This window comes from Nyctibius grandis, chromosome 1 (assembly GCF_013368605.1).
Source record: "Nyctibius grandis isolate bNycGra1 chromosome 1, bNycGra1.pri, whole genome shotgun sequence".
In the NCBI taxonomy this organism is placed as follows: domain Eukaryota; kingdom Metazoa; phylum Chordata; class Aves; order Nyctibiiformes; family Nyctibiidae; genus Nyctibius; species Nyctibius grandis.
The window spans coordinates 33,387,477-33,401,858 of NC_090658.1; the positions used below are offsets into that span (position 1 = coordinate 33,387,477).

Genomic DNA, 14,382 nt, shown 5'->3' on the forward strand with positions numbered 1-14,382 from the left:
AGGGAAAGGAGGGTGATGGACCTACACAGAAGAACGTATGACTAGGAACAGCACAGGGATTGTCAGCACAAACTTCTGGAAGATATTGCCCTTTTGCTAGCATGTGTAAAGTATTTGCTGTTGAAGACTACAGCTTTGGAAGAAGGAACTCTGTCTAATGTAGTGTTTGGTCTCTCATACCTGAATTTAATGTGCAGAACGGGAAGGGAATTTAGTCTAACACCTGACAGGGTAGGAGAGACATTCACAAACACGGTGCCGGCAGCTGAGCACACCCACTCACCAGAAATGCGTACGCAGAGCTTGATAGCTTGCTGTCTCATTCTTGCTACTATCACCTTGTTTCTCTGCCAGCTGGTTAGTGTGGCCGGGAAGGAATATGTCAAATCTAAAATTGCTATCTTGATGAAAGGTCTTAACTTTATTTAAAGTTGACAGAAGGTGTGGTTTGAATGAGATGATTAAGAGGCTTTCCTAAAGGCCTTTGGAATTCCAAAATTGCATTGTTGCTTTATTTTTCTTCCAAGTTTAAGAGGTACGTGTAGGGATGGAGATACTTGTCCTAAATTAACTAGGAGCAGCTGACAAGTGTAGGCCACACTAAATGGTAGGGTGAGGCTGGGGCACTTCATTCCTTGAAGTCATTGCAGTTTTTGACATCTTTCATTTGTTTTCAAGGGTCAAAAGCCAACTGAATTGCTTTCCTAAATGCTCTAATCCCCCCCCCACGTTGTGCTCACCGATTTCACATGTTTAGTCATAAAAATGATGATCTCAGTAGCTTTGGGAAACCAATTACATCTCTAGCTAGGGATGAACAGGGAATCGAGGGGCTTTTGTTTGTTCCTAACCCCACTCCCCTCCACACACACTTTAGAAAGATCCTTCTAAATTCACTTAGCAATATTGCTGTCTGACTCAGAACAGGGAGATTCTGCCATTTTAGTGAAGACACGTGTGCCATTATTATCAACTAAATATTAATTTATTACTCTTTCTTCATTGCATCTGGAGGCAGTTCACAAATGCTTTGCACTCCCTTTAAGAACGTAACACAAGGCAAAGCTGACATATGGGGAAGTGGAGAATCATATGATAGATGGATGTCCAAAGATGCAGAAAATCATATCAATATTTTTGACTGCCCAAATACCAATTAAAAAATCGACCTCAATGACTTGACCACAGTAACACTGGCAGCCTTTGGGGGATGCACAGGGTGTGTGTGCAGAATTGTAGTCTCTTTACTTGCAGCTCTTCTTACGTGCAGCCCTGTCTACTGAATCAGATTGGGTTTTATTTGTCATCTTTTTGTCTTGTACTTAATAACCTCCTTTTGCATTCTGTTTTTAAACAAGAAAAATAAATTTTTTATTCTTTTTGTGTCTTAGGCTTTCACAAGGTAATGGAAGGAATCTACAAAGCCACTGATCTTGGCTACCGTCCTGTTAAGGTAAAGCTAGTGTTTATTTACTCTGAAACTGTTGTGTTTTAGCATAAATTGTGATAAAAGATACAGTTCACCTGATGAAGAATTTGTTATTCCCCACCCCTCTGAATCATTTTTGGTAAAACTGAAGAAAAATTTTAGTAGATTGAAGATCACATCAAGAGGTAGTGGGGAAAATTCATATAATTTCCTTGTGCAGCTGAGGGTACAGGTTCATACTGCCACATAGCATATCGATTGCCTAGCTGCAGCGTGGTCATGCTCTGTACTTGCCTCTTCCTACCCCCTCTATTAATTTGGCACTTGTCTGACCCAGCTGTGAACTTGGCCAAGGGAGTTAACAGGCAGAAAACTACCCTGCAGAAAGACATTAATTTGCTCCTGTTTTATCTCCTTCAGCTGCTTACAGCAGACTCTGATGAGTGCCAGTGGGAGAGATAGGGAAAGGAAGTCCTCCTTTGGAGGTGCAGGTAGACCAACTTAGCTGTAACATGAAACTTCACCCTAACTCAGCTGTTTGCAGTTCTGCAGCTGTGGTTTCCTTCAGTTTCACCAGTGTTTTGGAAGGTCTATTACATGTAAGTGGTTTAGGCTATAGAACTATGAAAAACACTTGAAATTAAACTAGGTTTTAGGCTTTCCTGAAAGATCTTAAGAATTGTGATGCACGATGCTTGGACATGCAAGTCTGCCTTGCTAACAGGGAGTGTTTTAACAACTGGGCAGTCTGTGGTTCTTCAGATAAAGCACAGAGGACCTGAGCCTCCAATTGTTTATGAGGAATGTGCCGAAAACTCAGTTTTAACCTCTTTTGGAGGAACACAGAGCTAGTCATCCTGCAGCCTATGGTTATGGAGTGCACTGTGAATGCTTCCTGGTCTGGGGAATTTGCCTTTGAGCTGCCATAAAGAGTGCTATAGAAGGTACCCTGACAATACTTTTACAGAAGCCGTACAATGTAGGACTGGGGAGTGGAGCTGTCATTTTAGACAGTAAAAACTGCCATACATTAGGTGGGTAAAACAATGCCTTTGTTACCTAGCTTTTATTAGTTTTCCATTTAGCAAGGCAACTTTAACAACTTTGGTTAGGTTGGATGCAAAAACTGACAGGCAAGTTTGGCAGAAATGATCGTCTGTACCATTGCAATCCTGCCAACTTCTCTCATCATATTTTCTTTCAAAAAAAAATGTTCTTTCTATCTACATTGCCTTCTGCAAGGACTATGAAGCCTTGTGTAAGAGGGAAGAAAGTCATACTCTGCTCACTAATTCCAGGTGTCTGCTTTTCCTGCAGGTAAACTGTGTGGTGATGCGAGGCTTCAATGAGGATGAACTACTGAGCTTTGTGGATTTCACAAAGGATTTACCTGTTGATGTGCGGTTCATAGAATACATGCCCTTTGATGGTAAGCAGTCCTGCTTTGAGATTCTTCATGGCGTGGAGTGTGCCTTGGACATGGGTGAATCTGCTTGGTGGTTATTCACCCAGTGGGCTTGTCTCTGGAAGTTTTTGTGAGCTCTTTTTGGGAATTAGGAATTACCTTAAGTTTTATGGTATATCTTTTGCAGCTTACCTATCTGTCTTCGCTGGATAAGCTGGAGAAGGATTAGTAGCAGGATTAATTGAGGCTGGGACACTTACAGGGAAAACTGAGATTTGTGGGGAATGTAAAGGTGGTGCTCTGCTAATTAAAAAAAATAAAATCCACAGTCTAAGGTTATACTGGTTTTGTTAATTCTAGGCAATAAATGGAACTTCAAGAAGATGGTGAGCTACAAAGAAATGCTTGATACAATTAAACAGCGATGGCCTGAATTGGAGAAATTGCCCTGTGAAACTTCCAGCACTGCCAAGGTGGGGTTAGTCAAAGAAAATGTGAAATGTGCCCCCATTCTTTCCCTGCCTTAAATCCCCGAATTCTCCCAAGTTCAGCATTTATATTTGACAAGCAAAGTAAAAAATAATCAATAATTCTGGGATTTTCGTCAAGCTACCTGAATGCGATTTGACTATTATTAAACACTGGTCATAGTCTTCACCTTTAGAAATACAATGTGTTTACTAGATGCCTCAGTCAGATATGAAGAATGGCAGGCTTGTGTCCTGTATTTACAGCTTTTGAAACTTTTGTCACTCTATATCTGTCTATGACTGCACATTAACAAGCCTGACAAAACAATTGTTTAGTGAAATAACAGTATTGCTTTAGAGTGTGCAGGGTCACATGGGAGATTTCTAGCCTACATGAATCTGTGGCTCATGGCTGCCTGAGTAAAGGCATGCCTACTGGCATCACCTGTCAGTTGATAACTACAAGAGCAAACATTTATCAAGTTTGTGATTTCCAGGAACAGGGCAGAATGGACTGGAACCCCTGACAAAGCTGATTTTGCTTTTTTTTCTCTCGTATGTCCTTAGAACTGAAGAAAATCTGTGTTAAAAAGTCTTCTGGTCTTTGGGCAAGTGGAGCTTTAAAAATTAGGAGTCTGTATTTGACTATTCTTTTTTTTTTTTTTTTTTCTCCTCTGCATTTCTTTAGAGTTATAAGGTGCCGCATTTCCAGGGACAAATCAGCTTTATCACCTCCATGTCGGAGCACTTCTGCGGATCCTGCAATCGGCTGAGGATAACAGCAGATGGGAACCTAAAGGTTGGTAGTGAAACATGATTCTCTTTGCTTTCATGCAACAGAAGTAATGTTGAAATTCTTCCTTTAAAAGTAGCTGGGATGGAAAGTAGGATGGAAAGATGCATAATTATTACCAGCTAATTCCTGTTTATCTATCCTGTATGTGTTCTTATTCAAGCTTGTTGGGCTGTTAGGGAGATGTTACATCACCTTTTTTTTTGTTTCTCTGTTTTGCTAACATAGTTAACTTCAGTTGTAAAACATGGTTGCAAGGCCAGTAAATATAAACATTTATTTTAATCTTTGATTCAGACACATCTTAAACATGTGACAAGCAGATGATTTCCCATTAAAAGGATCCAAGCAGCTGTGAGGACTTGGCTTTTATGTTCCATAAAGATCCTGTCTTGTTTCACCAAACATCTTCTTGCAACTCTTCTCCTTCTAGAGCAGCCTGTACATTTGCTCAACGGCTGTAGAAAGCGGGGGGATAACCACTTCCTGCCACATTGAAACTGGCAGTTTCTGGGGGGGAAATTAAAGTTTTCAGTTAAAAATTGGCACTTACACATTGTCACCTGATATTGACAACAGCTGTGCTGCTGTCTAATCAGATGACTGACACAGCCTGAAGGCCCAGTGAGCTTAGGTTATGTAAATGTGGCTCTGCGTGTGTGTGTACATGAAGAGAGATAAAGAAAATAATCTCCATAAATGTTCTCTTTCTTCAATAGGATCGGCCTCTTCAAAACTCTTTACACTGAGGTAAGTACAAAATACTTGTAAAAGCTATTTTATTCATTCTCATTTCTTCTCTTTTGTTTCCTTGGGTTGGCTGCAGGTGTGCCTTTTTGGAAATTCAGAAGTGTCCTTGAGAGACCATCTGCGTTCGGGTGCCTCAGAGGAAGAGTTGGTTCAAATCATTGGAGCAGCAGTGGGCAGAAAAAAGAAACAGCATGCTGGTATGTTTGTTGTACCTGAGAAATAACAGCAGTGACTAGGGAAAACAATGTCCTGGTGCTGCTGTAGGATGCATTGACTTACCAGGAGAAAGAAAGAAGGAAAAGCTTCTTGAATGAAGCTGCATTAACTAAGGAAAGAATTTTCCTATCTAAGTGTATTGTCTGGTAGAAAGCTGGTAACATACCAGTCCTGCAGTTACTCCAAAATCTGGATGTCAGTTTTGAGTCTTGTAACCATCCACATGAGCTAGAATCCAGACCATCCAAAAGTCTTTCAGATAGACTTTTGTCTTCAAAGAAATAGATGCAAATACCACTGCTCACCATAACAACAGCAAAGCGTAAAGCTAAGCAAAAATTGATGGAGTTGTACTGGATCCCGTTTTTCTTAAAATTAGTTTGCTGTAAAATAAGTACTAAAGCTAAACTGAGCTGTCAGTCCAACTACTGCATTAACACGTTAAGTGACAAATCTCTTTTTGAGTATGCAGAAATGTGTAGCCACTCATCTAGTGCTCTGCATAAGGTCTGGACACGGGGTCCATGATGATGCAGACACATCCTCAGGTTGTATTAGTATTTTTTGAATTTATATTGATATAAACTATATTTCAGTCACATCTGAACCTAACCATATTTTCATAATCTGGCTGCAGCTGGGAATGCTGACCTGTGGTACATGAACTGGCTTTGTGATCATGGAATAGTCCCTTTTACACTAAAAACATGCTTTGGCCCTTTTGTTCTCTTGCAGATTCTGCCAGATTACTAACAGTTGGTTTTGCCCCTTTTTCGTGATGTGTAAAATAAATTTAAAGGAAGCTTTTAAATCTGAGTGTAGACTAACTTGCAAAGTACTCTGGTCTGACCCAGATTAAATAGTGCCTTGTAAACATAAGGGAAGGGGTGGAGGGATTGGTTCCTTTTCTTTTAGACCATTCATTTCTGAATTTCTGATTTAGGAAAGTGGGGGAGGGGGAGGCAGAGTGTTTTTCCTCTAGTAAAGGCATTTTGCCATGAGCAGCATTTACCTGACACTGTCTTTCTTTCTTTCAATTTGAATTAATCCCAATATTGTCCCTGGGGCCTTCTGTGATTGGCCTTCTTTGAACTGGAGCATTGTTAACAGCTTTTAGCCATAGAATTAGTACAGTTAAATGCTATTGTTAAGAAACAAGATAGTCCCAGGTTGTTCGTTTGAATTCTGTAGTAGGTAGACTGTAATTCAGATTATGGAAAGCTTTCTGGGAAAGGGTTCTACAGTGTGATACACCTATAGCAGCTGGATGCTTGGAGGCTGTGACAGCTATGGTTTTAAATAATACCATGCTAGATTCCCCCTCCTCCAGCTCCCTTGGTCTTTATTGAGCTTTGGTTTTCCTAGCATGCAGGTTGTACTGTGAAGAGCAGAAAAAAAATATATAAACCAGATGCATGACTTAAAACCTAAAAAGCTAGGATTTTTATGTGTTCTTTATTTCATTTCTAGGCATGTTTAACATTTCCCAGATGAAAAACCGGCCAATGATCCTGATTGGTGGGTGACAAATCAGTACGTAATAAACATAAAATGATTTTGTTTGGGTTTTGTCTTTGGGGGAGCAGAGTGGATTGGGCTTTTAAGTCTAACTTGTGTTTGGTTCTGGCTTACGTTAGAAATGGGTTTCTTTCTTAAAAGGCAGTTGTGGTTAACTTGCTGAAGTGAAAGAGGAGGAAAGGTTTTATGTCTCTACCAAGCCTTATCCAGTCTTCTGATTGACAGCACTGGTTTTGTTTTCTCTAATTTTTAAAATTCATTACATTTTCCAAAGGGATCACTAGCTTTCCTATCTATCTTATTTTCTATCTGCTTTCTTTGTGCTTAACAATAATAGTATAGTAACTTGTAAGGCAGTTTGGGGTGAGTTTTATGAAATTGAGCAGATATAGCCATAGAAGCGTAAAGGATGCAAGATGGACTTTTTTCCCTGGATTAAGAAATTCAACTTCTCTTATAATATATCAAGCCAGTAACCTGACAGAAATGCAAATTTACCGACCTCACTACTACTTTACTTCAGAATCTGAAACTTGGGGCTTCATTCTTTTGGAATGTCCTCTTATTGCTGCAGTCTCAGAACATAACCATGGAAACTGTAGTATCTGGTATGTGACCAGCCCTATGGACCGAGAGCCTTTCTTCTCCTTGTTGTGTCTGTTGAAGAGGTTTGGTAACTGTCCCTTCTGCTTGAAGCTCTGTTCATGAGCAATGTGGCACTGCTGAGGATTTCTTACTGATTTTTCACATCTCCTTCAGTGTGGTTTTACCTTCTCCATGCCCAACTTTCCCTGTTTTGTAAGAAAGATAGATAGCTATCTTCCCAAATACCTTTATTCTTCCTTAGACTTAAGAAATGCTTGCAAGAGTTAGCATTGTGAGATTAATTGGAAGTTGTTCTGTCGTTTCTTATCATCAAGGGGAAAAAAAATGCAGCAAGGGTGGAAGAGGTGAATGATATGTTTCAAAGCCAAACTCTCATCCTCCCATTGATGCTCTGGAGCAGGTTAGCTGCTGTGCAGCTTAAAACGCAGCTTTTAAAACAGGTACCCTTGTCGGGGGAGGAAGGGTAACATGCATTGATTTGCAGGTCTTTGCTGCAGGTGGTATAATAACTGCTCTTTTTTTTAGACTCTGGTGCTTGTACTTATGTTGCCTTGATTAGGAAATAGGATCTACAGAGGTCTTTTAACATAGGTTTTCACTGGGAATGCCCCCCTTTAAAGAACCATCATTTTCCATGTTGAGTTTTAAAGTTAATGGATTCAGTGGCACAAGACTGTCTCTCAGTTTGCTTTCGCTCTTTTGTATTTGACCACTGCTGCATTGTGTTCCAGGAAAAGTGGAAAGAGGACCCTTTATTTAAAGTGTGTATTGACTAGCTGCATGAGGAAAAGGTTTTTTTTTTTAAGATGAAAAATACTGTATTAAACTCCTGACAGCTCACTGGGACCTACATAATTTTTCAAGATGCCTTTGAAAGAATCCCCACACTCCAAAGTTAGCATTCATAGCAATGTTTGGATATCTATGGATCAGATCCATCCAATTTCCTTTTGAAAAGTGCTTTAACATTGTCTGACATGCAGTAAAAGAGGCAGCCTGTCCAGGTCCTCCCTCAGCTGTTCCATGTCCCTTCAAGACTAACTGCTGGCAGTCACCACATCAGTGGAGAGACTAGAGATGAGTGGAGAGTATCCCACTGTGACATGGGGAATCATTAGATTTCCTGTTTGTGTTTTGAATTACTTACAAACTTCAAATACTGCTGGTGTGCAAGCAGTCCGTGGGGGGTGTGTGTATGGAATTAATTTAATGAAACTTAATGAATGCTGTGGAAATCACTAATTGGTTTTGCTAGTCCCAGTAAGCCAAACCCGGCTTCTTCCCTGCACTTCTGTTGTCTGATACTTTGCTCTATGGTTTGTATCCTGTTTCCTTTAATCAAAATACTCCTTTTGCCAGGTTGTTTTCCTCACTAGTTCACTTCAGTTATGGGAATTTCCTCCTTAATTTAAGTATGTCCTGCCTTCTTTCCCCCTCAAGATTGTGCTAGTTGTAAGCTTACACGATTAAACTTAAGGTGCAGTAACAGAATATAAGGAGATGCAGTTGGTCAAATGGTTTCAGTTGTGTTCTATATAGTGCTGTAGAAAACCGTTATCTGTTTTTTTTGTAGGTATATGAGCAATTTGGGTGACAATAGAGATGACTAGGTACAACTTGAAGAAAATGTAGGTTGGTAGGAAAAGTAAAGATGCTTTGCATGCATTACTGTCTGTTGCTGTCCTTTTACTTACCACTCTACTTGAACAAACAGTACTTCTCTTCCCTGCTCCCACCCACATGTGTTTACCCTGTGGAAGTAAGTACTTGTCTGCCTTTGCAGTCCAGCTTCTCTTAAAGACAAGACACCTTGCCAGGGGTTTAGCTTTAAAGCTAATCAGGGAATCTAGAAGAACAGAGTACTTTGAGTTCCTGGATTTTAAAAGGAATATTCAGGTTATGCCCTGCTGCCTAAAGAGCAAGGGAAAGAAAGGTGAAATAAACACAATTTTCTGTGCTCTTCTAAAGCAGAGCAATGTTGCACTGAAAATGTTTATGTCCATTTAATCCCATTCCTCTGAGGCTAAACACATTACCACTAAACTTGCAGGAATCTTAATTTTAGTGGATAGGACATCAGCTGTAGATCAAAAAGGGCCTTTGCCTGAATTTAAATTATTGCAGTGATTTAAAAAAAAAAAAATCATGAAATCTATGCTTGATTTAAGCTTCAGTAATCAGCACTTTCAGATCAGTGTTTGGAGGGTACTCTGGATGAAAAAGGTGCTAAATGTGTCAGTCTTGTTAAAGCAGAGGATGGGACTAACAAAGAGGAGAATGGTTGGTTTATTTTTAAAAAAAAAGAGGGCGGGGGAGTCACAACCAATGGGTTCTCCACACTGTGTTATTGTCCTGTGGATAGTCCAAGGTGGGGCAGGTGTGGGCAAAAGAGATGACTGTAGGTGGGGGGCAAAAGAGATAGCTCAGCAAGGTGCAGAGGGGCCAGGAAGCTGCTTTGATTCACCTGTGGGCAGTCTGAAAACTCATGAGTAAGGGAGTCCCTGAATACCAGAGCTACCAAAGGAAGTTATTGAGCAAAACCTAATTCCAAGTTTCTCAGAGCAAAGAGAGGCGGAGCTCCAGAAAGAAAGAAATATGCTTATCAATGAGGCTATTAAACTAGGGCTTAGCCACTTACCTCTATACTACTTTTTCTTTACTTAAAAAACAAATCACTTCTTTTATGTGAAAAAGACTCTCTGTCTTGACAATTGGCGTTTAGCCCTGTGCAAATGCCAAAATCAAGGGATTAAATGGTGAAAAGGGGCAGCAGGGCTTACTACCTCTCTGCCAGCTGGGAGCTCTGCCAGCTCAACTTGGAACATACTTCTGAGTAGATTTCAAATCTATCTGTCAATGAGGGAAGCATGGTTTTTCCAGTGCTTAAACTTCAGCTGTCATTAACATGGTAAGAGCTGGTAGTAATAAGAGAGGTTCCCATCACAGAGCCATCCTCTGAGCTTGTAGACAGTGCAGTTGCAGACGCTGTGCTTCTGGTCCCTGCTGTCCTCAAGTGCTGGCATGACCTTCCCTGCAGGAGATGAAAGCAGGAAGTGCAGCCACCTGTGCTGGGAGGAGGGTGTTTGGAAAAGGCAGAGTTGAGAATCTGAGTGCAAGAATTTCCTGTTAACCCTGCCAGGCTTTCAAAGATGACTGGTGCTGGGACAATCTCAAATGGATTCTGTGACTTGCTTTTCTTCAGAACTGATGTTTCTATAAGCTTTCTTGGCTGCTGTTTCTCAATAAGTGTTGATACTTTTCAAAAGCAAGTTGGTTGTTCTTGTCAGGGACCGTGAAATAAGTGTTTTGAGCCTTGGGGTTTGTGATAACAAACCAGCAAATGCAGGGAACTGATGAGAGAGAAGAGAGAGAGCTTGAGGAGAAAAGTGGATGTTTGCAAGCTTATTGAGGTTTTTGCAATACAGAAAGTCCCAAGCAGCGCTCTCACAGGGTTCTCAGCTACTGCAGACTTAGCTTAGCTTTCCAGATAGTAAGATGTATTCTCATGTTACTTTTTTTCCTCCCCCAGAGCCTGCATTGATGTCATTCTCACTATGCCAAGATGCCCTACAGAATCCCCCAAATTCAGAACAGCGGGGCCACGCATTTAGCCATTGGCTGACTTTGAGAGCAAGTTCACCCAAACAAATGCGAAAAGCATTAATGAAAAATAAGCTTACAGGTCAACTTTTCCTGCCAGGATCTCACCCAGAGCAACAGTGGCACATAACGACAGGAATTCTACAAACCCAGCTCAGAGGCTGCTCTGTCTTCCAGAAGGACCCAAGCTCCACGTTTGACACAAAGTGCCTTGAGGCTTCTCCTGTTGGCCAAGTTTCTGTGGACTATCTGTCCAAAGAGGCAAGTCCAGGATCTGAATTCTGTACCAGGGATTTGGGATCTTGCACCAAGGTACCTCGTGCCTCTGACAACTTGACTCACACTGATGAGGAAGGACGGGCCACAATGGTTGATGTTGGAGGGAAGCGAGATTCAAGAAGAAGTGCTGTTGCTGGTGCTGTGGTCCGCCTGGGTGAGAAGGCATTCGGGATGGTGAGGCAGAACCAGATGAAGAAAGGGGATGTGCTGGCAGTAGCCCAGATTGCAGGAATTCAGGGAGCCAAGCTGACCAGCCAGTTGATCCCGTTGTGTCACAACATCACCCTCAACCACGTTGAGGTGTCTCTGAGCCTGGATGAGGCCAGATACGCAGTGGTGATTCGCAGCTCCTGTCAGACCTGGGGGAGGACAGGAGTGGAGATGGAAGCTCTAACAGCTGCCAGCCTGGCTGCCCTGACTGTGTATGACATGTGCAAAGCAGTTACTCATGACATTGTGATTGAAGAGTTGAAGTTGCTTAGTAAGACAGGTGGGCAGAGGGGAGACTTCTCAAGGGTCTAGATCATATCCAGACACCTCCAGCCCTCCAGGTGACCACTGCTCATGTTCAGCCTCTTACAGAACTACTTTTGCACAGCTGGTAGGCATGGAGACCTCAGCAGGTATACCATATAACAACCCTGTGACTCCAATTTTGACTTACCCTGTCAGCTTCCTGCTGGGTGAACAGTGGAGCCACTGAACCCTGTTGATAACCATACGTGTTTTTTTAGAGGACAGACTTCTCCACTCTGCCAATACCTTCATTTCAGTGTCCTCACCATGAGCTCGAGCAAAGATTCCTAGTTACACCACAGAAGTGTGTGGGTTTTTTTCTGTTCTTGCTGTGAAATATTCACAGCTGTTGTCATCACACTGTGCAACTGTGAGCTCTGGAAATGAAGCAAGTGCTGAAAGTGCTGTTATTTGGCAACTATTTTTAAGTCAAGGATTAAGTTTTCAGAATTGTGTCTGTCCCCCTGACCCCCTTAGTTGAATTTAGAAGGTAACAATGAGAAGAACATAGCTTGGGAACCTTACCATACAGCAGAGATTATAACTGTGGAACAGCCAGGGTCAGAGGGGCAGCTCCCATCCCTTTGCATTGCTACTGCTTCCCTTGCCTGTAAGTGGCAAATAACCCACATATCAGTTTCAAAAGAAAAAAAAAAGATGGCATCCGCCCAGCTCTCTAAAACATGATGTGAAAACAGGATTTCTGGGTTTGGAAGAATTATTTTGCTGATCTGAAAGGTACCTTTTACAATGTTAGAAGCATGTTCCAGCATTTTGACCTTAGTGCTCGAATACATTGACGCCCTGTGTCTGCATGCTTAAGGGCTTAATTGTGCCATACACTGAAGTAGGTTTCAGGTCTCCCTGACTTTGGAAATAGATGTTACACCAAGCCCCAGAAGACTCCATGTTTTTAAGTCTACAGTGCAACTCCTAGTAACCAGCAAGAGTCCTGACAGATAAAACAAACTTTGTGACTAGTAGCCACTTGGAAGAGTAAGGTAGTTACTGTTTCCTCGGCCAGAGTGTTTTCCTGTATGTTTCTCTAATTTGCTTTCAGGAAGTCTTGTGGCCTCAGAGCACTTAAGTGTCCCCACAAATGTACCAGTGGCCACTGTCATGTAGCATAAAATAGCTTTGATAATTGACTATCCTAGGTAAGAGATTACTCAATGTTGTTTTGTTCCTACCGATGGATCCTTTTCAAATGTTAATTTAAATGCTCTAAACAGTATTTTCAACTTTGGTTTACTTGCTTTCTCGTGGTTATGGCTAATGTGAAGTCGCATATGATTCAGGGTACTCCCTCTCCATACACACAGAGAGTTGAAGACAGCTCTAATACTGTCAGAGGCTACTGAAAAAGCATCTTAAGCTTTGCAAGTAGCTGCTTCTCGTGAAATAAGGTTAAATTACTGTGAGCATCAGTAAAGTACACACCACACTGTCACACACATCCTGCTCCCTTAAAGTAAGCACAGGGCTAAGATGAGGAGGCAACATGTTTTACTGCAAATGTCTTTGCTTATCCTTTACAAATCTCCTATGCTCATTACCACAGAAGGCACTTTTTCTATTAAAGGTGAATTAATTTGATTCTTTATTCGTTGTCACAGTGAGATAAGGCACATACGGTGACCCACATAGCAGCTACAGCTGAAAGGGGAAGGAGTCTGGAAAAGTTGGTGCCCAAACTCCATGAACATTTGCACACCTATGTTCAGTGTTACATTCCCAATTTCCTTGATATCACTGATGTGTTTGTAAGTTAATAGTAGGGGAACTCCTGCTTCTTCCCAGGAGTGTACCTGGGACCGCTGTACTAGTAGGGGAACTCCTGCTCCTTCCCAGGAGTGTACCTAGGACAGCTGTACTGAGCAGCAATCCCAGCTGACCCTGCAAATACAAGATACCTTTTTCATCTGTGGAGCTACTGTGCCAATAGCACAAACGTTTCCCTAGCTCAGCGTGGAAACAAATTGCCAGGAAAAGGAAGCACATGTGTAACCTGCTCAGTAAACTAACTTACACAAGCACTTGACTCCCCCCACCACGCACAATGCACCCTGCCCTCCCTGCCTTCATCCAGTCTCTAGACATTTGAAAACTAAAAGGAAACTAGACATAGTAATTATAAAATGATGCTTTGGGGCATATGATTCTTTGGCTTCTGAGAAGTTTGCTGTCATGCTGTAAAGCTCACACAAAGGATTCAAGACAATACAAGGGACTAGAGAGCACACGCATGACTGCCACGCACATCTTGCTACTTACGCACATTTCACTATGTTCTTGGGTTGAGAGTGGCTGGAAGCTTTGGGCGAAGAGACTTTGGTGCCATTTTATGCTCATGTTACATTATCAAGTCTTGAAACTATGCACATTTATAGATAATGAACCAAGCATGAGTCAACAGAACATTTTGCAAGAGAAGTGATCTGATCGCGCTGTATGTTTCAGTGGTTCAGGGTGGGCAATGATGTAATATATGTTGATGAACTGACTACTTTTTGGAGGCTTGCTTTTTATTGTCCACTGCATTTTTAATAAATACTAGTTGTAATGGAGTGTGTTTTACATTACTTTGAATACCCTTTTTATTCATTCGAAGGAACACCTAGTTTTAATCCATAAGCTTCTATGAATAGTTAACTCAGGACAAGCAACAAGACAGACTTTATGAGTTGCAATGATTAGTCAGCAATTAGCAAGGGATCAGTCACAATAACTTATTACTATAAGAAATCTTCTATTTCTTTTTTGTTGAGTGAAACTCATCTCTATCTGGCTGTTCTTAAAC

At 41.4% G+C, this 14,382-nt stretch overlaps 1 protein-coding gene across 1 annotated transcript in view; it reads left to right on the forward strand.

Annotated features, from left to right (window-relative positions):
* The window catches only part of MOCS1 (molybdenum cofactor synthesis 1), a 32,258-nt gene extending 18,109 nt beyond the window's left edge, over positions 1-14,149 (forward strand). Inside the window, 8 exon segments of the mRNA XM_068405402.1 lie at positions 1,392-1,453; positions 2,747-2,858; positions 3,195-3,307; positions 3,993-4,103; positions 4,924-5,044; positions 6,534-6,581; positions 10,717-11,581; positions 11,583-14,149. Coding sequence (XP_068261503.1) covers positions 1,392-1,453; positions 2,747-2,858; positions 3,195-3,307; positions 3,993-4,103; positions 4,924-5,044; positions 6,534-6,581; positions 10,717-11,581; positions 11,583-11,769 — 1,619 coding nt within the window. The 3' untranslated portion in view covers positions 11,770-14,149.
* The last annotated feature ends 233 nt before the right edge of the window (positions 14,150-14,382 follow it).